Source organism: Eptesicus fuscus, chromosome 6 (assembly GCF_027574615.1).
Source record: "Eptesicus fuscus isolate TK198812 chromosome 6, DD_ASM_mEF_20220401, whole genome shotgun sequence".
NCBI classification, from domain to species: domain Eukaryota; kingdom Metazoa; phylum Chordata; class Mammalia; order Chiroptera; family Vespertilionidae; genus Eptesicus; species Eptesicus fuscus.
This window is the reverse complement of record NC_072478.1, coordinates 42,552,758-42,578,705: the sequence shown is the minus strand read 5'-3', so window position 1 is coordinate 42,578,705 and position 25,948 is coordinate 42,552,758. Positions and strand designations below refer to the sequence as shown.

Here is a 25,948-nt window from a genome sequence, read left to right as displayed (position 1 = left end):
CAGACTGATGCTCTATCCACTGAGCCAAACCAGCCAAGGCTGATTGGTCTGTTTTGAACTCAGTATCCATCCCTGGACCAGTTACCATAGTGGGGGATAGGGTCATGTGTTACTGTGTTTGTCAAGATTCAGGTCTTGTGCCCATCCCTAAGCCAAGTAATGAACTGTGATTGGTGGAGACGTTGTCTCTGAAAGCAGAAAACTATTTTTTTTACCCATCAGTAAGAGGAAGAGGTGGTGATGGTACAAAAATAACTATCTCCACTCTCAGTGATAAAGACCAAAAGGAGCTGAAGGTCAGCTTTCAAATTCACACTTCCTGTTTTTGCTACCTGCACTTTTGGCCACAGAATAAAGTTTTCTTTACAGTGAAGATTTTTGCCAGTGCCCCTTTCAGCAGCTCTTGACTGTAGTTTGCTCAACGGCATAATTTATAGTTTTGTTATCCTTTGACCTCTGTAGCAATTACTTTTGTAATGTAAAAAAAAAAAAACACAAAAAACACACACACACAAAAAAAACTTCCCAAGAGGGCTGAAAATGAAGGGTGGGGACCTGACCAAGTCTGAGATCAAGGGACTCTGCCCTTGGCTAATGAGATGTTTTGGTTTTATATTTTGAAATGTTCAAAATCAACATTCCAAGTAGAGAAAGAATGTATCCTGTAACTCCCAAAACTCACGTCTGGTTCACCCAGTGTCTGCCTCTCACGGAGACTTTACCTTTTTTCTTGCATTTTATTTTCATCTCTTCTACCCCCAATATTGCCATCTCTTCCCTGCCTTCCCTTCACCACCTTCCCTGTTTGTTTATTGCCTAGAGATCACTTTCCTACATTGATTCAAAAAGAGTTTTCTAGTTTTCACTCTTTGAGGACCTGGGGAATATTGTGATGCCATTCTTGAGCCATGCCTTTACTTTCAGTGGCTGCCTTGCTATCACTGGGGTAATGATGAGATCTCTTCTTTGAATTGTGCAATTGGCACAATGGCTGAAATACGGGCAAATTCCAGGACCAAAGAAATATCCATATTACTAGTTAGCTAGTTATCTATTTATACTATTTTATAAAAAAATGAAAAACCACACAAGAGTAATAGAGTACTAATCAATAATAAAGGACTTATATATAAAAGTGAATAATATATCCTAACTTATCCTAATATATAAAAACCCTGGGTCCGTCACATCCACAACAACCAGGAGGCTAGACCAACCGGAAGTCAGTCCTGCAGTCAGTGCTGGGTCGCCACAGCAACCCAGCGACCCAGCACTGACTGCTTCAGCTGCAGGCACAGTGACCCAGCACTGACTGCTGAGGGGGCTGCGAATCAGGCCCAGAGAGAGGCCTGAAGAGAGAAGAAGGGTCTGATCGGTAGCCTTTGTGGCAGCTGTTGATCAGCACTTGCCTCTCTCTTTAGCTCTGGGCCTGGTGAGCAGCCGTGCCTCCATTTCTCTCCAGGCCTCCACCTGGGCTGCTGATCAGCCCCGCCTTTCTGATCAGGCCCCATTAATAGGCCAAGAGACACTGACTGGCATAGAAACCGACCAATCAGAACCAAATCTGGGTAACTGTGAGAACCCAATGGCTGCCTAGGAGCCAGAGCTTTTGACACTGACTGGCAGAGAAACTGACCAATCAGAACCAAATTGGCCAGCAGAGGAGGGCTGTTGGGGGCAAGATCAGGCCAGCAGGGGAGGGCAGTTAGGGGTGATCAGGCAGGCAGAGGCAGTTAGGGGCTATCTGGCCGTCAGGGAAGGGCAGTTGGGGGCGATCGGGCCAGCAGGGGAGCAGTTAGGCATTGATCAGGCCAGCAGGGCAGCGGTTAGGGGGTGATCAGGCTGGCAGGCAGAAGCAGTTAAGGGCAATCAGGCCGGCAGGCAGGCGAGTGGTTAGGAGCCAGCAGTCCCAGATTGTGAGAGGGATGTCCGACCCCTGAGGGGTCCCAGATTGGAGAGGGTGCAGGCTGGGCTGAGGGACACCTCCACCCCTGTGCACAAAATTCATACACCAGGCCTCTAATTTTAGATATTGTGACATTTCTACAATAGTCTCTCTTTTCTCAGCTTCTTCAAGGATTTATGCTGTTATCTCCAACATTATGTTAATAATATTTTGCTCTATGAGCTTTCAAATAATATACTTTCTTTCATTCACCTGGCACTGAATCTTGAAGAGTTAGACTCTGTTCAAATCTCTTTTTATGGAACAGCTTACCTTAGAAAAAAGTAAATATTTATTATTACTATTTTTAATCCTCACCCGAGGAAATTTTTTCCATTGATTTTTAGAGATAGTGGAGGGGAGAGGGCAAGAAACACCAATGTGAGAGAGACATTTATTGTTTGCCTCCTGAGTGCCCCCAACCAGGGCTGAGTGCCTGCAACTGATGTACGTGCCTTTGTCTGGAATTGAACCTAGTATCCTTCAGTCCACAGGCTGATGCTCTAATCCACTGAGCCAAACTGGTTAGAGCAGAAATCGATCTAATTGATTGATGAAATTGTTTCTAATTATTATTTGATTTCTCCTCTAATGGTTTTCCCAGTGACTGAAAATATATAAATTTTACAAAAGGATTATTGTTTTGCTATGTAATTAACAAAGTTTAAATTAATATATTTAACAAAACCCTTCCAAATTAAGCTTAAACGATTTTATTGCATCTGATTCACATGTGAAGGAAGAGAATGGCAGTTAAGGACCACTTGCCTGCTTCCTTGGCAATGTTGTTCATATTTACCTCCGCTTTCAGCAGAAGGAATGATCTGAATATTATCTCCTATTCCATATTTACTGTAGGTAAAGTAGCAGAACTATGAGTCCCAATAGACTGACTCTGTGAAAGTAGAAGCAACTGTTATCATTCAGTAAAACTTTCAGAAAACAAGTGAATAATAAAGGATTTTTCTACTGGTATATACTAGTAGACAATCTCATAGAAATCAAGGAGAATGTTCTTTTATTGGATTAACATATTTAAAGAAAAACGCTACGAAAAGGACCTCACTTCAACTTAACATTTCATTAAGACAAATCAAGAGAACCTTACCTTAATTTATCACAGTGCTTATCTAAGGCAATGGTTTAGGGTGGCTATGACTTGCCTCAGGTAAGTTGAAACTGAATGTTGGTTATGATGGATGCTTGTATAAGCCAGTCCCTGGCTTAAGAACCATTGGAGAGATCTCTGTGTATTCATAGATATTCTCTCAGAGGTGGGCAATTAGTAACGAACTATAGGTGGGTACCTACAGGTATCCCTCTGCTTTTCATAAGTTTGCATTACTCCACTTTGCTTTCATGAAACTTAGTACCATTTTTTTTTTGCTAACTGAAAGAGATCTGAAGAGGATAGTGTTGAGCGTCTGTTTTGCAGCGAGTGTTATAGAGGCAGCAGGCAAACCAAGCCCTTGTGGCAAACTTCCAAGCTCTTTCCCTGGAAACTACATCATCAGCATCCCAGCATCAAGCCACCATCCCTTTGAACTGTGCCTGTCAGCATTTGGGCTCTATCTCGACTCATTTTGTGTGTGGCTTAGCAAGATGAGTCTTGAGGTATCCAAAAAGCCTAAGAGACCTCTGAAGGGTGTTTCGCTAATTAAGATTTTTCCATCGTGGTGAACAAGATAAAGACATTGTATGTATATTGAATTTTGGGTCTGGAAACACTCCTAATTCTTTCCATATCAATTAATGGTAATTGCTTCTTTACTTTATGCAGTTTCAGTATACATAAGAACACTCTCCTTTCAGATAGTGAGAGGAACCAGTGCTAATTTGGGAAATGAGAATTTCCTATTGTGCAGGTACCATACCGACCCTTTAGCTATTTTTGGTAGGATGAATTGGCAACTTACTTAAATGAGGGAGTTAATTTACTAGGAAGAACACTGGTTTGCTTGGAATGCCCAACATGTTTCAGATTCAATTCTGTCATTTATCTCTATCTCTATGGCTTTGGTATAATCACTTAGCCTGCTTTATCCTTCTATGCTTAAAATACAATTTAAAATATAATCTTGTGTTCCACATAAAGATTTAAGTCTCTTCCAACACTGAACTATTTTCCTAGAATATTCACAAATATGTGGAGACACTGACATTTGTCTTGCCTTCATTCAAAAAGGTAATCTATAGTAATAAAAGCGTAATGTGCTAATGAGACTGGACAGGCGAAGGACCTTCTGAATGTCATTCCAGACGTCCTTCCGGATGAAGCCTCGGTGGTGGAGGCTGACACAGAGGCAGTTAGGGGCAATCAGGCAGGCAGGCAGGCAGGCAATCAGGGGAGATCAGGCAGGCAGGCAGAGGTGGTTAGGGGTGATCAGGCAGGCTGGCAGAGGGGTTAGGGGCGATCAGGCAGACAGGCGAGTGGTTAGGGGCGATCAGGCAGGCAGGCAAGCAGTTAGGGGCATCAGTCAGGCAGGCAGAGTGGTTAGGGGCATCAGGCAGGCAGGCAGAGTGGTTAGGAGTGGTCAGGCAGGCAGGCGAGTGGTTAGGGGCAATGAGGCACACAGGCAGGCAAGCGATTAAGAGCCAGTGGTCCCGGATTGCGAGAGGGATGTCTGACTGCTAATTTAGGCCTGATCGTGAGGGGTCCTGGATTGTGAGAGGGTGCAGGCTGGGCTGAGGGAACCCCCCTCCCCGCCCCGTGCATGAATTTCATGCACTGAGCCCCTAGTAGTTTTATAAAAGTTATTTGTAAATATTACAGTTTAAGATACTATACCTTTTCTGTTTTTATGAAAAAAAAAATCACTTCATCTTTCTTAAACTATTGCTTTATACATGATACCTGGGATTAAAATCCATTTTTAATTTGACACTAGTTTTAAATGGTAAATTCTTAAAATTTTGATAAACATATTTTAATCAGTTCAGTAAAAGTAGCTTTCTGGAAATGCTATAATATAGTCCCGTTCATTCTCTCATCATCTCACACCTGTTCTGAGGAAGTAATGTAACATTACCTGTGTTTTACCTAGCTAGCCCCTTTCCTTTCCATTTTGAGCTTTAAGAATCTTCTTCCTTTAAATTAAGTTTAATATGACAAAAATGTTGCTGCTTGGACATCCATCAGGTGCTCAGCTGTTTCTTTTGCCATTTTCAAGCTCTTCACTGTATGACTCAAGACCATGAAGAATTCCTAAATTTAATGGAACCAAGAATTTTTTGATTCAGTATGCTTCCATAGTTATGAAGTAGTATTGGGCATACAATTCATTTTGAAATTTAATTGCCCAAATATTTTTTCCCACCAAAAAAAGTTATTCCTCATACCTGTTTCAGCACTTGAAAAATGTTTGAATACATTTTCAAATCTCAAGTACACTATGCTCCCATCTGCTGGGAGACAGACTGTTTCCCCATATGGCAGCTGATTTAACCCCCTACTCCTTTCTCCACAGAAACCCCATGCAGTAACTTAAAAACACCATCTCCTTCTTGACCTTTCTATCTGCAGCTTTCCGTCTTAGCCCCTCAGTTTGAACAAGCAAGCTAGTTCATGATATCAAAATATTTGTGTAAATGGAACCAGTCATAATTTATTGCTTCTAAAATTATTTCACGGGATTGTGGTAGGCACTGTTTTTGCTGAGGCATTGAGGTTAAACTTGCTGGAAATGAGGCCTGCACTATATATTATCCTAGGGTATTTTGAGGGGGGAAAAATCTCTCTGATCAGTTTACCTACTATTTATCTAGATTAAGAACTTCCAAATGACTGACTGTTAATAGTAAGACATCATGCTGCAAATTGTGACACTCCTCTTTTGAGCTCAGCAAAATTTAGTTACTTGTTAATATAGCTCAACAATTTTAATATGAATAATTTCTTAGAAGATAAAAAAGGAAGCTTTGAAATCAATTCAGAATTTTCCAGGTAGCATAAAAAGAAAGGGAAAAAAAGAAAAGATAAGGGAAGAAAGAAAAGGAAAGGGAGGGAGGGAGGAAGAAAGAAAGGAAGGGCCCAGCCGGTGTCGCTCAGTAGTCAGGGTTCAATTCTGGTCAGAGCATATGCCCTGGTTGCAGGCTCAATCCCCAGTAAGGGGCTTGTAGGAGGCAACCGGTCAATGATTCTCATCATTGATGTTTCTATCTCTCTCTCCCTCTCCCTTCCTCTCTGAAATCTATTTATCTATCTATCTATCTATTTATCGATCTATCATCTATCTATATTTTTTAAAGGAAGGGTGGGAGAAGAAGATGACTTCTGTAGGTTACAGGCTTACAGACTGCAGTACTTTTCTGATGCTCCCAGGCTGAGGGCCTGGTAGAGAACCCAAGCAGATAAATGCCATGTAATAAAGTCTACCATTTACTGAGCACCTCTTCTTTGCCAAACCCTGAGCTAATTAGTTACCCACATAAACTCTAATCTTCCAACAACCATTCACAGTAGGTATTATCCCTATTTCACAAAGGAGGATAAAGGCTAAAAGAGGATATAAATTTGTCCAAATATACAGAGTTGTAAATGGTAGGGGATGGTATCCACACCTTTGCTCTAAGGTTTAGTATTATACAAGAATAGAATTCTCACTATCTCTATTAGCTGTTAGATTATTTGCTGGGCAAGATAACACATCATTATTGGTCTTTTCTGTTCATCCTAAAACTAAATAAAAATAACACCTTGTAAAAGAGTTTAAATCATTAAGAAAGTCATGATCACTTGAACAATTGACTTTGTATTTGATGATTTTGGTAATAAAGTAGCCATAGCTTTACAATACATAATTCCATCCCCAAACTGTTTGCTAATAATAGGAATTTGTGGTCATCAAATCTTTTACAATTGGAACAGAGTTCAAGTTTAATTATGCTCTTGTTTACTGGGCTGTGGTTAGGGGATGTGAAGTGATGCTCCTGTAATGAGAGATTTAATATGTACTTATTGAACACCCACCCAGGTTAATGAGGCCTGAGCAATTGAGCAGAAACGTTAATATAACCCTAGCCCTCAGGGAACATCTAAACTAGATACTTTTGCTGGAATGAAACAAGTTAATTTGAAATTAAATGCTAAATTGTGAAGAATAGAATGTATTTGCAAAGTAGAGACATCGGAACAGACATGAACAGGCTGGTAGGAGGTCACCAGCACGATGGCTGCCAAGATACATCAACAGTTAATATTTACCTTCATGAGTTCACCACTGGAATGTAGCCTTTAGCTGAGATAACTCAAAATCTGATATGAATGGCACATTGAACAGTTATTGGTTTCTCAAAAACAGGCTTATATGAACCCAACTCTCAAAATACCAATCTATAACCCAGAATTATATGTATTAAATTTAAATGAAAAATAGAACGTCCAAGCTTCTGACTTGACAAAGAAGAAAATAAATTACTATTGATGGTTTTGTATATGACATATGTGTCCCTGTATGTTCTATGAAAATGGCATGACAAAATAGGCCTGTTTTTAAAGCAAAAAGTCTCACAGTGGTGTAGAGACATGATGTGTGGAGGGTGCAGGAGGGAAAATATGGGTTAGAGAGTCTTTAGGGGAGGCTATTGGAGTTATCTGGATGGATTTCTGTCCTAAGAGAAGAAATAAACAAAAATATTTTGAAATAAACAAAGATAGATGAACTAACAATTAATGAGATGGGCTGTGTGTGAGAAGGAAAGGGATGAACTACAGAACTCTTCATAATTCATTAATCTACTGTTTAAGAAAGCAGGTGGGAAGAATTAGAAAGAAAAACTCATCTTCAGTCCTGCTTGTTTCTTTCCTTGGAAAAGGTAAAATGTTTAGTCAAAGAGAATGATTGCTAATAAAAATAAGTGTTGAGTTTACTAGACAATATGTAATGAAAATTACTTTTCTAACCTTTATTCAGTTTAGTGACTACCACTGAGGATGAGGTATGTGTCCTCAGTTAGCTGAGCTTCCTAGTCAGAAGAGACAGATTTGGAAAAGAAACAGTAAGATAGCTAAGCTGTAGAATTAAAATACAGCAAGTTGCATAACAAGTATTAAGCAGTTTGCCAATTATACACAGCAAAATCAAAGTGCTCACCATATTAATGGCCAGTATGTGAAAATATGAAGGATGATAACATTATAAAGAATTTCAAAAAACAGTGTCTGATTTATTAATTTGAATAAAGTCTAGTGTCTTTTTTAAAAAGCTATTTGCATTTTTAAAGACAATTAGTCAAGCTTGTTTGTGAATAGCCAGAACTGGGGGAAAAAAGAAAAAATGATCAAGAGTATAAATATTACTTATCTAGGAATACTTCAATACCACATGTGTAGTCATGACTATTTGGTGGCGTGCTCTGTCTCTATATATTTGGATATATGTGTGCATGTTAGCATATGATGGATGTGTAAGCGCACTCAACCAACCTCCATCCATCACACAGTACTCATTTAGTCCCTACTATGTATGCACCAAATATCATGCTACATTTGGGGACTAAAAAGATTATTAAATGGGCCCCTGGCCTCCAGAAAGCATTGACTTGTAAGGGGACAGGCACTTAAAACATATAATTCGAAATCGTAATGGGTGTGGTGTGGACCATGCTGCGGAATGCTGCAGCCTTTGGCTGTGGGACTCACAGGCAGCTTCTCAGAGGAGGTCATATTTAGCTCAAATATGAAGAATAAGTGAACATGTGCCAAGAGGAGTGTTGGAAGTAATATGATTGATAGTGAGAAGCTTAAATCAATCAACATTTTAAATATTGAGCATGGGATCCTCTAAAACAAAGGATTCCATGCTCAATATTTAAAAAGTTGCCATTATGCAATTTCTAAGTATATCCAACAAAATGTACTGCCGTTATGTGCTTGGAACCCATTAGTCATAACTTGGTGATATAAAGTACGTTCTTGACCTATGACAGGGATATTACTGCTGGAGTTGCTGTACTAAAAAAATGTGATCATATTTGCCATCTGGTGAAATAGGCAGTCTCGCCCAGGTTGAGGTTCACAAATAACTAGAGCCCCAAGTAACCCACAATTACTCAGTTGCCCAAAGGCTCCCACGTAGAATGGAAAGTTGTCTGTGTTTCATCAGATCCCTGGACTGATGCTTGGGGTGGGGGTACAAGGAGAAGGCCCACTGCTTGATCTTTTATTTTCCTTCAGCGTTTGAAATACTTCAGTTCTTAGACCAACCAAAAAGAATGGGTCCTTGTGCCATAGTGTCCCATAGTAGATAAAGTCTAGGGACATGGAGATTACAAAAATAAAAAATAAAAATAAAAATTTCAGTTTCTGCCTTTATCAGTAAAGAGCTTATAGTTTAAATTTATATTTAGAATTGCCCTATGCTATACAATATTTTAAAGGCATATAAATGTATATTTTCATGTTTTAAACTCTAGTTTAAGTGAAAATATAAACAGCTTTGTAATTGAAACCAGAATCCATAAATGACTATAAGTGGCTACTTGTTGGACCTCAATTTTGCCTACATGTGTGTTAATTAACACAGCTTTTATGAACTAACGAGGTCTAGTTTCTGTTTGGTTCTATCAAATTACTGAAATAATATTAAACAGAGGTTCTCGGTTCTCACATTACCAAATGGTTTGGTACGCTTACCTTTATTTTTATTATATACTTGTTTACCTATAGGACTAATACAATTAAGAAGTGAAATGCATGATTGATTCCTGGCATTTTTCAGAGAGGGGAATTGAGGTAATAAGTAGGTAGGTAAAAATTTCTGGGTATATGAATAGAAGTCATGAGATAATATAAAAAAGGCTATCCTATTTCTGTCAGGGAGTGAGAAATCTAAGAGAAAACATCTGGAGCAAAAGAGGAAATGAAGTGAGTGATACGTTTGAAACTGTTAAAAACTGCTAAGTTTTCTGGTAGCACAGGAACCTATTAAAGGCTATGATAGGAATCCTGGCTATTAAAGCACCTTAAAGGGGTCATTTTAACAGGATAATGAAAGAAAGAAATACAGAGCAAGGGAAAATTTCAAAAGTGAGAAGAGGAAAATAAAACAAACCTAAGGCCAAAAAAACCCTGCCTAGGGATATTGCCCAGGAAGGCAGATTTAGCCAAGTGGGCATTAAGCCTAGTATTTCTTATTTCCCCTTTCTTGCTGCAAAATATGAAGTAATCGCCTTAGCAGGACTTATAACAGTGATCAAATCACCTAACAATCTGAAATGTTTCCTTTCATGTGAAGATTTTTGTTTTGTTTTGTTTCTTGAGAAATTAGTTCTCTCTCTCTCTCTCTCTCTCTCTCTCTTCTCTCTCTCTCTCTCTCTCTCTCTTTCTCATCAGGTTCTCTATATAATCAGGTTATGTGGGAAATATAATCTCATATATAATCTCATATATCTCATAAATCTCATATATCCCATAAATCTTTTGTCATAGTGAAAAGAGTGAACATGAGAGTCAAAAAAGTTGTTTTCATACTTTTAACATGTGGTATGAATAGGATGACTTGTTTCTCTAATTTCTGATATTCTAAATTTCCCACAAAAGGGGTTAAATTACTTTTCTTTTGTCAAGATTGGAAATCTCAGAGATAATATTCATGTCTATAGTTCACTAAATTTCCATTAAATGGTTTATTTTAGTCTCCACAGAATCTAGTTCTTTAGTGAAGATTGATTGTTTCAAATTTATTAAGTAAACCTCTTTTTTTATTGAATTTACTAGAGGCCTGATGCACAAAATTCATGCAAGGGGCTCGGCCCTCGCAGCCCCGGCTGCCTTGTGGCCCCTCCCCTTGCCCACTGGTCATTCTGGAAGGTCATTCCGCCCCGCCCTCTGGTCTAATTAGCATGTTAGCTCTTTATTCTATAGGATTGGGGTGACATTAGTTAATAAAATTATATAGGTTTCAGATGTACAATTCTACAATACCTCATCTGTATATTGTATTGTGTGTTTACCACCCAAGTCAAGTCTCCTTACACACCATTTATTCCCTCTTTACCCTCTTCTAACTCCCCCACTATCTTTTCCCTCAGGTTATCATCATATTGTTGTCTGTGTCTATGAAATTCTGTTGCTGTTTTGTGTGTTTTTGTTTTTTTCTTAAATCCTTTTTAAAATAAATTGATACCAGCTTTACCTAACTCTGTCTCTGGAGTGCATATTTTTTTATGTTTTTAAAGTATTCTAGGAGATTGCAATAATTGCATAGATTGATAATGAATATCCTTAAAGTAAATATATACTTACCTAATGGGTAATATAAAAATGAAAGTGATATAATTATAATCTCACCCATTATACCTATATTATACTCTTAATATTCATACCCTAAATACACACACATATGTGTGTATATATGTGCATGTATACATATCCCAAAGTTATATAAAAATATATATGCATATATTCTATATAATGATCACTGAAGAAAAGGTAGGAAAGCATCTGAAATATAAGTAAAATTCCTGTTAGTTGTTGGAAACAATCTTATAAGTTAAACACTATAGGTGAATGAAAAACTAGAAAGTTTAGAAAACTAAGAATTTTCATTAGATAATAAAAACTTCTTTCATTTATTAAGCATCTTCTTTTATACCAGATCTCATTCTATTATTGCTTTTTTGAACCAATCTAATTGGTATTATCTATAATAATAAAAGCTTAATATGCTAATTAGACCAGATGTCCTTCCAGACCTCCTTCCAGAAGATCTTCCGGACTAAGCTGGGGCTGCAAGGGAAACCTGGGTCCTGGTGCCAGAGGGAAGCTGGTGCTGGCAGCCGGGGGAAGGAAGGCCTACTTTTACACGAATTTCATGCATCGGGCCTCTAGTATCTGATAAGAGATAAGGGATATACTTCTTTTTCGAAGAGTCAGATAGAGGTTATGTCAAATACATTCCGAAATGTGCCTCTGTGTTCTAAAGGCTGACTTTTGAAGATGTGATTTGTGCTACATGGTGAACAAAAATGAATTTGTCCTGCAAGACAGCAAGTGAGTCTATAGTAGCTGTAGGTCTCCCCCATTTACCAGTTGGCACTTTGGAAGAGTTTTGTGAAAATGACTTAGTTAGGAGGAGGTGTTATGACATCTTCAGTAGAGGTGGAGGTGGAGTCACTTCCCTTGATGGGATTAAGGTCCTCCTAATCTTGGGCCTGTGTGGCCTTGCACAGTACAGCATTGCACTGTGTAGTGCATTTGCTTAGCCACTCAACACTTTTGTTAGTATATGTTTTTTTCTCATTTCATAATACATTGATATTTATAAGTTGGTTTTCATGCATTTTGCCTGTAGATAGTTATGATAATTTGGTGATAACAGTGCTGTACAGACCTTGGAAAAAAATAAAAGTTTCTAGAAAATACTATAGTGTGTAATATTCTAATAACATGTTCTGTGTATAAGGTGTGTATTTTTGACATAGCTAAACACACCAAAGGAAATGTTTTTGGTTCTCAAACCAGAAAAAGAAATAGCTAGGAGTTTAAAAAAAGACCTTCTATACTATCTAGTTTATTCCTTTATTTTGCCAAAGAGCAACCTGAAGCCTAGAGCCATTTCATATTGTACACCTATTTCCTTAAAAGAATCAGTTCATCAATCAGGTTGAAAATCTGTTCATCTATTTGTGTTAGTTAAAGCACAAGTGTTTCAATCTGTTTTTACTGATGTCAAAATGTTAAATAATGAATTATGCTGGAATGTCGAAAATATTTTTTTTAATTGAGGATTTTTTTTTTAGATTGCATTTAGGAGAACTTATTTTGTTATAAAATAAATATTCAGTAAGTATAAATGCTCAAATATATATGGAGGTTTTGTTTTTTTTAACACTTATATTCAAGAACTATACTTTAAATTCTCCGATATCCTGAAAGGATTAACATTTGCATTTCACTTTGGTATATTCTAAAGGAAACTCATTTCATCATTTTTACAGACATGATCACCAAAAGGTAAATTTGTATATCTAAACAGATGAGCTCTTTAAAATGCCTTATACTGGTGATCACCTATTTAAATATTTTATTTTAAAATCTTGCCTGAAGTTATGATAATGCTTTATAAGAATTACATGAATCCTGTCCAGATTTTATTATCACACTACTTAAATGTTTCCCTTAGCCTTAGATAAATCCATTTCTAGAATACCTTGGTATTTGCAAATGTAGCAAGGATGCAGTATAGATAAAAACAGAAAGACATTAACCTATAGCAAAATCCTTTAAAGATGTCTTAATGAATGATGTCATGGCCTTTGATAAATATGTTTAGGCAATGAAATTCAGCTATTCAAAGTTCTTAAGGAGGAGCAGCCTGGAGGGTGCCTTTTAGTAGTGGTTATATTGGGTTTCCTGTGCCTGGAAGAGTTTTGGGGCTGGGTAGGTGAGGAAGCATATTCACAACCCTTCCTTCTTAATCTTAAATTGATGCTCTTTAAGTAAACCTTGATATATACATTCCCATTTTAATATTCTTAGATATCCTAAGTTCAATGATTGGGATGCATTGGAGGAGGTCTTACCTTTTTGCTATACCCATCTACCTCTACTGGAACACTCTCAATTCTTATTGTGTGTGTTTAAAGTAGAAGGGACAGTAACAAGATGATGATTCATGAGAGAAAAATTTTGCTTTAGTCTGAGTAGAATGTTAATTTCGTTTTTAAAATTTGCTCCCTCAACTATTTTCTTTCAATATTATAGTGGGTTCCATTGTAATAGTAAAGGTATACAGGGGTGGGCAAAAGTTGGTTAATAATCCTATATAATAAAAGCCTAGGTGGCATCACGAGTGTTATCACAAGATGGCTGCCACTAGATGGCCGCCACAAGATGGCTGACAGGGGAGGGCAGTTTGGGCAATCAGGCCGGCAGGGGAGGGCAGTTTGGGGCAAGATCAGGCCAGCAGGGGAGGGCAGTTGGGATCAATCAGGCTGGCAGGGGAGGGTAGTTGGGGGTGACCAGGCCTGCAGGATAGGGCAGTTGGGTGCAAGCAGGCCAGCAGGGGATGGCAGTTAAGGGTGATTAGGCCAGCAGGGGAGAGCAGTTGGGGACGATTGGGCCAGCAGGGGAGGGCAGTTGGGGGTGATCAGGCTGGCAGGCGAGGGCAGTTGTGGGTGATCAGGCTGGCAGGGGAGGGCAGTTGAGGGTGATCAGGCTGGCAGGCAGAAGCAGTTAGGGGCAATCAGGCAGGCAGGCAGGCAGGCTAGTGATTAGGAGCCAGCAGTCCTAAATTATGAGAGTGATCCCAGTTTGGAGAGGGTGCAGGCTGGGCTGAGGGACAACCTCCTCTCCCATGCATGAATTTCATGCACCGGGCTTCTAGTAATAAATAATAGAGTAATAAAAAATAAATAATAATACATAAGAATAAACTGTTTCGTCTACTTACAACTATAAACCTACTTTTGCCCACCCTGTACTGTCATTCATATGAACTGATATTTAATTATTACTTATTTAATAGTGAGTATATAATTAATATGCAATTAATAAGCAGTCACATGCCACAGAGCATCACACTAGGCAGGCCTAAATGTTAATGAGAATTTTTTGTGAAACTAATGACAAGATAGTTATGAAGACAACTAAAATTTGTCCTTATAGTAGAAAAGAACATGAATACTATACCAGATCTCTTGGCATTATTTAATTAATAGTACAGTGATATGAGGTGGTATTTCTATAAAAATGCATAGCTACACACAAGTAGTAATAGACTTAGACTAGGTCAACATTTCAATGACTGATCAGTCTTGGAAAAAAATGCTGAGCAAAAAAATGCTTTTTTATATATTAACTCAATAATCTCTACAACAATCACTAAGTTGAAGTTGATACTATTATTGTGCTTTTTTATAGTATATAAAATAATGACACAAAAATTAAGTACTCATTATTTTCACATTCTATTGATGAATCTGTCTTCTACTACATGAAAGGAGAAACCATATATATCTATAGATAGATATAGATATAGATAGATATATATAGATATATACTTATATTGTTCTAGGCAGGTTAGATTCGAGACAGATACTCCCTCCTACAGGGAAAAATCACCAAGAAGGCTGGGGTATGCTGTGAGCCAAAAGTAGTGATCCACACAATGTTTCACTGTATTAGGGCCTCTGAGGTCCACTCTTACAGGGTGGAATCTTCCATGGGTTGCATATGTGGTTGAAATAATAGCAATTATTTAAAAACAAACAAAACCACTTATTGAGAAACTTATTTGTTAAAGACTATTAAACACTTTATATTTATTCTCTTGCTTAATCCTCACAATGATTTTGAGAGTTAATGAATAGTTCATTTTAAAGAAGAAAATATGGAGGGTTTAAATCAGAATTCTCAATGGTATATTATAAATAGTTACATATTGAGTTGGGTGAGTTTTTGTTTTGTCCTGTTTAACTAGGGACAGCATTGTGTAATGGTTAAGAATATGAGCTCTGAAGTTTAAATAAAGCAAGATTCCTGTCCCAGCTCTGTTTCTCTTAGCTGTAATGACTTTTGCCTTGTTCCGTTACTTCCCGGTACCTCAGTTTCCCCATCTATAATCTATAATAATAAAGCATAATATGCAAATTGACCAAATGACCAAACAGCAGAACGACCATCCAAAAACCTTTCAGAGGACCACACTATGACATGCACTGGCACCAGGCCAGCCAAGGCAGGTGCGATGTGATTGGTTGGGGGGCCCACCATTGCCCCACAATTGCCCTGCAGAGGGAGCCCCAGGCCACCCTCTGCGGGGCGATTGATGTGGGGTGCTCCGAGATCAATTGCACCAACGAGGGGACCCAGGCCACTGGCCAGCTGGGCAATCGATTGTGGGGGGGCTCTGTAATCATCCCAAAGAGGGAGGCCCAGGTCACCCTCTGCAGGGCTATCTATCTGGAGGCTCCGGGGAACTGGGGGGTGCGGCCACGGACACAGGCAGCTCCAGGCCAAGCAGGTGTAGGCAGGGGGCAGGGTCAGGGGCGGAGCTGCGAAGCCTGCAGCTGGGGGAAGGAAGTCCTACCCTTGCCAGAATTTCGTGCATCGGGCCTCTAATCTTACCTAATAATAGACAAACATGTAATTGACCGAACCTCCCCTATGCCACCAGCCAATCAGGAGTGATATGAAAATTAACTCAACAAAGATAACAGTTAATTTGCATACACAGGTGCTGAGAGATGGGGGCGGGACACTTGCATCATCGCCATGGCAACGACACAGGCGTTCTGCCCCACCCCAGGTCTCTCAGGGCCTCTGGGCAGCATGGGAAGGCGGGGCCAGAGCAGAAAGAGGCATCTCCCAGAGCAGAAAGAGGCGGCTCCGGGGCCTGAGCAGAAAGGGGCTGGGCCGGAGTGGAAAGGCGGTGCTGGCAGCCAGGGAAAGGAAAGCCCATTCTAGCACGAATCTTCATGCATCGGGCTTCTAGTATGTGTATAAAACAGTGGCTATAGAGAAGGTTGTGTTTGAAATTAAATCAGTTAATAGTTATAAAGTATCTGTTATATAGCGTGCACTACATAATATTTGCTCTATTAGTATGATTATTATTTTGTATACATATTTTAGCAGCTTTGTTGGGATTTTTATAAAAAATTTGATAAATCTTTGCTTTTTTGTCATTCAGTAATATTGTATGTTTTTCCACATATAGTGTTTATATTTTAATGGTTAAATTTACTACTATGCATTTTTATAATTCTACTATAAATGACATTTTTCTTTATTCAGTTTTTTGCTGCAATGAAAAACAATTGATATTTGTATATTGATTCTATATTTAGTCACTGTACTAAATTCTTTTCTGATTCCAGATGGTTTTTAAAGTAAAAAACTTTGGAGCCATTTTTTGTTCATAACCCACATTAGCTTGTATCAGGTTTACTTTCTAAATGTAAGCATGTAATCATTATCTTTACCTACCCTACCAAAGGTAAAGTAAAAAACTTTGGAGTCATGGCTAGCGAGTGCAGCGGCAGTAGCGGGAGCCTCTCCTGTCTGTGCAGCAGCACTAAGGATGTCCAATTGCTGGCTTAAGCCATCAGTCAGACATCCTCTGAGGGATCCCAGACTGTGAGAGGGCACAGGCCGGGCTGAGGGACCCCCCCGCCTCTGAGTGCATGATTTTCCTGCACCGGGCCTCTAGTCTAAAATAATAATATGCTAATTAGACCTGACAGCTGAATGACTTTCTGGATGTCCTTCCAAACAACCTTCCAGACGAAGCCAGGGCTGTGAGGTCTGAGGCAAGCCACCATGGCTGTGAGGGCCGAGCCCCTTCCACGAATTGGGCCTCTAGTATTTCATAAAATATAAAATGGGTGCAATAACATCATCAATTTTCTATGATTTTTGTGAGGATTAAATGAGTTAATGTATACAAAGGAAGTAGCAATATAGTTACTATTTTTAAAACTTATTTTCAATGTAAGTTAAAGCATGGATGAACACTCTGGTTCCAAACAGGGATCTAAAACTTATGTTCTGTATATGAGGGGTCTTCTGCTAAACTGAAGGCTAAACCAATAAGCCCTATAGAATAACTGTCATCTTATTAATGTCATTACTTTTCCCAACAAGCTCAGACTCCAGCTGACACTTGCAGAGCCAGGCCTTTTTAAGATCCACATCTATTTGTTGGCAGGATTTCCCACTCCCGTCAGATTCCATAATTCATAGGGCAGATTTAATTGACAGAGTTTTATTTCGTATGAACTAGAAACAGCCTGTTTTTCAGGGTTGGTTTATTTTTGTTGAAGGAAGCTGGGTGTCTGACAATTCTGTTTACCAGTGAATTTATTTCTTGGGTATACTCCTTACAATCCTTAGGAGTAAGAAAGCAGTCCTCCTGGCCTCACAGTCTTTAACTTCCCACATGAGGATGAAAATTTTGTCTACAATACCAGACTTGTTTGTTAAACATAAAAGAACATAAATCCTCCTGGGTCCCCAGGGGTATGTTCGAGAAAGGGAGTGATCATTATAAACCACTTAGCACTGTGTGCTGTGTATCATGTTGCCGTGAGAAAGTGATGTTTGATTGGCTCATAAAATAGGTTTAGTAAATCCTTTAAATACTGATGTGAGCAATTGTGCATGTTGGAAATTAATACTTAAGAGTGTCTTATAAGATTACCATGTCTCCAGTACAGTCATCTGGGCATGTGCAGATTTCTGCTTTTAAGGATGAGTATGTTTTGTGATTTAATTTTTGTATGTCAAGTGGTTTTATGATCTCCCTTTCATTTGATAAGGCCTATAGAATAATTTTATATCATTACTTTCTGTCTTCATTTTCTTCTTTATGTTTTGGACTATTTTATGGTATATCAACCAACCAACTTCTGCACTGAATCCCATATTTGTCAGTGGCATTCTATCAGAAAAATAAAAATAAGAACTTCAAATGGTGTCTTTTTCCAATCACAGTATATTCTCAAACAAGTTAAAAAGAAATATGTCAAGTGCCAATGGTTTTTGTTTTGTTCTTTTTTATTTTGAAGTTTCGATAGCAACAATGAGGCTTGCGAATACTTCACAGGTAGATCTTCACTTGGTCCATTTTACATGATTTTGAATAAGATTTAAGTTAAAAAAAGCTATTTTTGTGACTATATTCTTTAGCAAGACAATTTACTGTTTTGATTAAGAGGGAAAACTAAACCTTAGTAAATAATTATATTATTAATAATTTTCAATTCCATAGACATCTAAACAATTATTGGGTGTGATAATAAAAATTAATGGTAGAATAAGTGGATGATTGTTATACACCAGTTCTGAAAAAATCTTAAAATGCCTAATTTACTATAAAACAATTAGTAGTATATGTTAAGTTCTACTGTTTTATACACAAAGGATATAGTACTCTTTTAGATGTTCATTTCAGTTAACCTTCAGGGAATGAAAAACTGTAGATTTTTAAAGCACTATGATAAATGTTCGTGCCAAACTTGTACGAGCATGTAAGAATTAATTGCCAGCTGTCTACCTGCAAATGCAGAAATTGCTACAAAGATTAGCGTGTGAGGTTTTTTTAATGGCATCAAATTGAGTAAAAAATCTCCATGAAAATGTAACACTGTACGTGTCACTCTCTTATTTGCAGGACTTAATTTTTATATCAGGATATAAGTTAGATAAGGCAAGCCTTAAGACTTATTTGTTCCTTAATGAATTCTTAACATTTATAATTTAGATATTTCCGTGTATGGTTAAAAAAATGCCTTTTAAATATACTACACTAAAATGGTTATGTGAGTTAGTTTTAGGTTTGTTCCAGATGATATTCTTTTCTCTTTAAGTGCTTCTATTAAAAAGATTATAGTAGTTATTTTGAAAATGGTGTGAAGGTACATTTTGGCACGATGTGTCTTGCCCAACCAGTTTATTGCATATGACTTCACAATTGTCAGATCTTCTTTGTTTTTTCTTCATTGACCAACTCACCTATGGTGGATAGTGTCCCTTAGTTCTGTGCCATCGCTCACAGGGGCTTTTCACTTGTTTCCCTGCAGCTCCTTTTCAGGATGTTTTTGTTAAAGAATCTTTGCTTTCGACCCAGACTTGAAATGTTGTTTCCTGGCATTGCTCAAATATGTGATGATTCTATTTTTCTTCCTTATTGAAACCTCCTGGCTGTGCCTCGTATGCTGCAAGGGTGACAAATTCAGCAGCTGCCTATATGAGCAATTAATGGAAATTAATGCAGATTTGGGTGTTAGTTTGTTGTTGTTTTTTTTTTTTTAATAGCATCAAAAGTATATGGGGATTTTAAAAAATTATGCCAGGCCGGCATGGCTCAGTGGCTGAGCATCGAACTATGAACCAGGAGGTCATGGTTCGATTCCCAGTCAGGGCACAAGCCTGAATTGTGGGCTCTATCCCCAGTGTGGGGCATGCAAGAGGCGGAGGCAGCTGATCAATGATTCTCTCTCATCATTGATGTTTCTATCTCTCTCTCCTTTTCCCTTCCTCTCTCAAATCAATAAAAACGTATTTAAAGCAATAAAAATTAGAAAAAGCATGTCCCATCTAACGATATTTCCCCTTGGTCCCAGCCTGAGTTGGTATGAAGGAACGGAGGCTCAGTTGTCATTCCTTCATTATCCAAACACTGATACAGTGTTTCCTATGTGCCAGGCATGCAGGTGCTAGGGATAAGACAGTAAATTAAACAAAGATAGGTCCTCTCCTGGAACTGACACCAATTCTGGATATTTGTGCCCTCATGGTCACCCTAGGGTTAATGATATTTACTATTACCAGATTTTCAAATTTAACAAAGATCCAGATTTTTTTTTAGTGAAATTCTACTTTTTAAAATGTTAACTTTTTTTAAAAGCAACACTCCCTGTTGAAATTGTGTTTGCCTGTCAGCAACATTAGCCCACAAAATAATATTTGAATATCTGACTCTGAAATATCTCTTCACCTACACTTATTTTTCCAGCTTGATCTCCATCTACTTCTTTGTTTCCCATCTATTCACAACTGACCGTGTCTGGACCCTTCTTTCTTCTATTACATCTTATGTATTGTACTTCTTGCTGGAATGCATTTCCATTCCCCCCTGCCCCCGCTTTCCACCCCTAGTCAATCAGTACTCATTGACAGCCCAAATGTTTCTTTGTAAACTGACCCTAATCTCACTGTATAGAATTACTCATTCTCTGCCAGTATTCCACAGTATTTCCTACATTCTCTCATTAGAGCGCTCACCAAAATGGTTTATGGACCCTGAGCCCAAAGAAGCTATGATTTCATCTTTGTATCCTGAGAATCTAGCATAGCACTTTATACCCAGTCAGTGCTTCCTAAATCCTTGTAGAAGGATTAGCTGGGCCTGACATCTGGCTCTCTGCAAACCAGCAGTGGTGGTAACCTGCATCAGACAGGCACACAATGAACAGATACTCTATCAGTAGAAGCTTTGCTTCACAAGTAAACAATCTTGATGTAAAAATTATCCTTTGATTTAAAATGGTAGTTATCAACTTCTGTACGAGATATAGCTGAGATAACTACTTCGGTCTTTGTACCCAACTCTTCTTACCCCTGACCCCACCCTCCCTGGTCCCATCATCACACACATACATTAAAATTCCTGGAATGGCTATATTGGCTGCTAGTGCATGTGTAATTTATAATCCCAGACTTGTCACTTGACATAGCAGAAATAACCTTTTCCCTTTGTAATCTAGTTTTTTTTATTTAATGCTTTCAAACTATCAAGGTATATTAAAAGGTAGGTGTTGGGTGAGGGGCAGCAATGCAGGATAGAGATGAGGAGCAAACTTTATTGAGAGGCAGCTGAGTGGCAACAACGTTTGAGGCACTGCAAGTGTATTGTTTCATTCCTTTTTAAAAAATATTTCGGTGAGTTAGGTAGCATTATTCTCAATATAAGGATGAAGAAAATGACACTGAAACAGGTGACGTTACACACCATAAGATAATTCTGGATACTTATTTCGGACAAGATTTATAATTATTATTAATTCACTAGAGGCCCGGTGCATGGATTCGTGTACCGGTGGGGTCTCTCGGCCTGGCCTGTGCCCTTTCACAATCCGGGACCCCTCGGGGGATGTCGGACTGCCGGTTTCAGCCTGATCCCCGCAGGCCAGGCTAAGGGACCCCACTAGTGCACGAATTTGTGCACCGGGCCACTAGTATGCATATAAGATCTTTGGTTAATCTCTTCCCGTCTTCCCCCCTCCCCTCTTCCCTCTGAGATTCATCAGTCTGTTCCATGTTTCCATGCCTATGCATTGAGCGTCTGCCCCCTTGTGGTCAGTGTGCGTAATAGTTAACAATCAAACAGTCACTTAGGCTTTTATATATATACTAGTAGCCCATTTGCAGGAAGAATCCTGAAAGCGGCCTCTGCGGCCGCATGCGCTGCCACTGCCGCTGCCGATGCCGCCGTCGCTCCTGCACCTGTGCGCCGCTGCCGTCCGCCCCGCTCCGCCCCGCCCCGCCCCGCCCGGGCTTTCCCTCTGGCAGCCACCTTGCTTTCTGCTTTTCCTCCCTCTTCCTTCTAAGTTGTCTTCAGTCTTCACTGCTCTCTCCCTCAGCGTATGCAAATTAACCGCCATCTTGGTTGGGTAATTTGCATACTCACCCTGATTGGCTGGTGGGTGTGGCTTTGGTTGGTGGGCATAGCGAAGGTGCGGTCAATTTGCATATTACTATTTTATTAGGTAGGATAGATTATAAACAATGTCCTTTTTCAACAGTTTTCTTCTGTAAATTCAATACTGCACAAAATATATTATTTTTACTTGATATGGTAGCTACTGAATTTAGTCTTTTTAAACAAATTACCAATAGGTTTTCAACCATGTCAGACTTCCCTTTTAACAGAAGTTTTGTAATGTTCTGTTTAGTATTCTGAAGTGCAATTCATATAAGCAATTACCTATTTATCCTCTGTTGGGCCACTTACAGAAAGCAACCAGTAAATGTTTCTCTTTCATATCGATGTTTCTCTCATTCTCTCTCCCTTCCTTTCTCTCTCTAAAATCAATTTAAAAAATCCTCAGGTGAGAAAATATCGATCTAGATCTATCTATATATCTATCTCTATACTATATAGATATGGATATAGATGTAGATACATACAAATATGGATAAGTCTAATTGTTTTAATTGTGATGCAAATAGTTATATGCAATGTACCTGTTACTGATATGTTTTTCCAAAATAGTAAGTAACTATTGGAAAAGATCCAAAGTATTGAAACTTTCTTCTACTTATTTGATAGTTGAATTTCTGGAAACTTGGCTTAAACTAAAACTGGAAAACATATTTATGTTTATATGTAAGATAATATTAGATTCTATACTCAGATGAACAACAGCAGAAATCTAATGAATATCCAGTGAACTCCTTGAAAAGCATGGAGAATGTGGGGCAAATATTGATTTTCAGGACTTTTCACGGTGAACATCTATGGACCTTGCCCACTAAATTTCATATGTTCTCCTTACTCCCAATTATTGAAACAACCTAAAATGCCTTTAAAAAATTCTGAAACATTCACTAAAAGGGCAATACTGCTTTCAATGATAACTGCTGCTCCAAACCTTCCAAACCAAAGTTAGCATGTGTTTTATTAAAAAATTGATCATTTCTTATGTTTAAGACTCTGTGTGTAATGCATTATAAAATAAAAATATGTCAGTACTGATTCCTTTCTTCAAGGATTTAACAGTGTAAGAAAGAAGATGGATTACTAGCATATATGTATATACATATATTGAAAATATTTTATATCAAAAATAGAAAGATGACAGTAAGCTGAGAACACCCAGAAAGGTCTCACAAAGACAGTATAGTACAAAGTGAGGTTTGAAAGATGTTTCTATAACAGCGATTTTCAACTGGTGTGCCACAAGAATTTTTAGAACATGCACTACCTGACTATTCAATCATAGACACTGACCTCTTTTCCCTTAGATCGTCAAATAAAAAAATGACAACAACCAACACAATGATAGTTTTCTGGTGGGAATGAATCAAGATTATACCTTTTGTTTTTGTTAGATAGGAAAAATATATATTTCTGGTGTGCTACAGAATTTTAGTAATCAGGTTGTGTATGCCATGAGATGAAAAGGGTTGAACATCGCTGCTCTATAATGAAGGTCCCATCACATTGCATCACAGATGAGTAAAGGGAGCCAAGGAGCCTAACTAGCATGAATGAGTTACTGTCAGAAAGTAATGGGCAGTAACAGCAGGAATTAAGATTGGAATAAGGCTGTCAGGTCCAAATGGAAATTAAATTGAATAATTCATGAATTGAATGTCAGAGATGGTTTCTTCATACAAAATATTTAAGGTTTGAGATGGCTATTTAGTGAATTTGGAGTTCACTAATCGTAAAATGAGAGGGCTTAGAATAAGGGACTCATATTTCTTTAGTTTGGCATGCATTTTCAGCGTGTCTCCTTTTTTTGGAATATTTGATTCTATTTATCCAGTTAAATCTGGGACGAGCTCATAGCTGTGGTCTGTAGGTTTACTGCACCCCAGACATGAATTGCCAAAATGACAGATCATGATGTTGTGTCTCTTCTGTCTTTCTCTTTGCAGGTATGATTTTGTAGAAGTTGAGGACCCCAGTGATGGATCTATATTAGGGCGCTGGTGTGGTTCTGGGACTGTGCCAGGAAAACAGATTTCTAAAGGAAATCAAATCAGGATAAGATTTGTATCTGATGAATATTTTCCTTCTGAACCAGGGTTCTGCATCCACTATAACATTGTCATGCCCGTAAGTACCACTCAGAGATCTGCTTATTTAATTAGCTCAGTTACTTGTTTGCTTTCTCTTTCCTTTCAAACTGGAGAATCAGAGAAAACAAAAACTTTTCTCTGGCTTAATTTTTATTTTAATAAATGTCACTCTAGTTATCACAACTTGAATTTCATCACAGTAGATCATTAGCCATGTTAAATACTTTTTCAATAAATGAAATAAAATGTGCTTTGTACAACATTTAGACAATTGTAACAAACCCATTACTACTTAATTCACTGTCTGGTATTTCCGTGTTGATGAGAAATTAGTAGGATCAGTGGAATTTTCTCTTGAACAAAATAAGGAATTTAGTGCATTTATTATCCTTATCACTTAAGGATCACTATCACATTTTGGATTATAGAAATTCTTCCTGAATTAATTTTAAATATGGTCATCCTATCTAATAAAAAAGTAATATGCAAATGGGCCATCACTCCAACACCCAAGATGGCTGCCCCCACATGGTCAAAGATGACTGCCCCCATGTGGACACAAGATGGCTGCCACAAGATGGCCAGCAGAGGAGGACAGTTTGGAGGGACCAGGCCTGCAAGGGAGGGCAGTTTTGGGCGATCAGGTCAGCAGGGGAGGGCAGTTGGGAGGGACTAGGCCTGCAAGGAAGGGAAGTTGGGGGCGATCAAGCCTGCAGGGGAGGGCAGTTAGGGGTGACCAGGCCGGCAGAGGAGGGAAGTTGGGGATGACCGGGCTTGCAGGGAAGGGAAGTTGAGGGGGACCCAGGCCTGCAGGGGAGAGCAGTATGGGGTGACCAGGCCTTCAGGGGAGGGCAGTTAGGGGAGGGCAGTTAGGGGTGACCAGGCCTGCAGCAGAGGGTAGTTAGGGGTGACCAGGCCTGCAGGGGAGGGCAATTAGGGGCAAATAGGCTGGCAGGCGAGTGGTTAGGGGGTGATCAGACTGGCAGGCAGAAGCAGTTAGGAGCAATCAGGAAGGTAGGCAGGTGAGCAGTTGGGAGCCAGCAGTCCTGGATTGTGAGAGGAATGTCCGACTGCCCGTTTAGGCCTGATCCTACCATTATCGGGCCTAAACGGGCAGTCGGACATCCCTCGAGGGGTCCCAGATTGGAGAGGGTGCAGGCTGGGCTGAGGGACACACACCACATGCACGAATTTCATGCACCGGGCCTCTAGTATTAAATAATAAAATATAATTTTAGTTTTCTAGAATTTTTGTGACCCTTTATTATATGACTAGAGGCCCGATGCACGAAATTTGTGCAAGAGTAGGCCTTCCTTCTCCCAGCTGCCGGCACTGGCTTCCCTCTGGCACCCAAGACCCGGACTTCCCTCTGGCCTTCCGGAAGGTCATCCAGAAGGATGTATGGTCTAATTAGCATATTACTCTTTTATTATTATAGATAACCTTTTGCATTTTGCTAAATGATACTCTTACCTTAAAGATGTGAAGTATCTGATGGCTCTAATTTTAAATTCATATATATCTTTTGAAATGAATACATTGCAAAGTTAGAAAGTTGGTACTATCTGACATTAATGTCATTTTAATAAAATTATTTCTGAAATTACCTAAAAGTCCATCTCTTATGTGATATTTTACTATTTTTCTACCATTAAGGAGTCATCATGCTTTTCTGCACCCACCAAAATTTATTTTTTAGTTGTATTGTTTACAAATATGTACATGACATACTTTTTATCTTTTAATAAGG

At 38.8% G+C, this 25,948-nt stretch overlaps 1 protein-coding gene across 4 annotated transcripts in view; it reads left to right on the top strand.

Moving 5' to 3' along the window:
• PDGFC (platelet derived growth factor C) overlaps window positions 1–25,948 on the top strand; it is a 180,337-nt gene that overhangs the window by 99,761 nt on the left and 54,628 nt on the right. For all 4 annotated transcript variants that reach the window (XM_054717658.1, XM_054717657.1, XM_054717659.1 and 1 more), the window contains one exon: window positions 24,054–24,234. In XM_054717658.1, coding sequence (XP_054573633.1) covers window positions 24,054–24,234 — 181 coding nt within the window. The remainder of the gene's footprint in view (window positions 1–24,053; window positions 24,235–25,948) is intronic.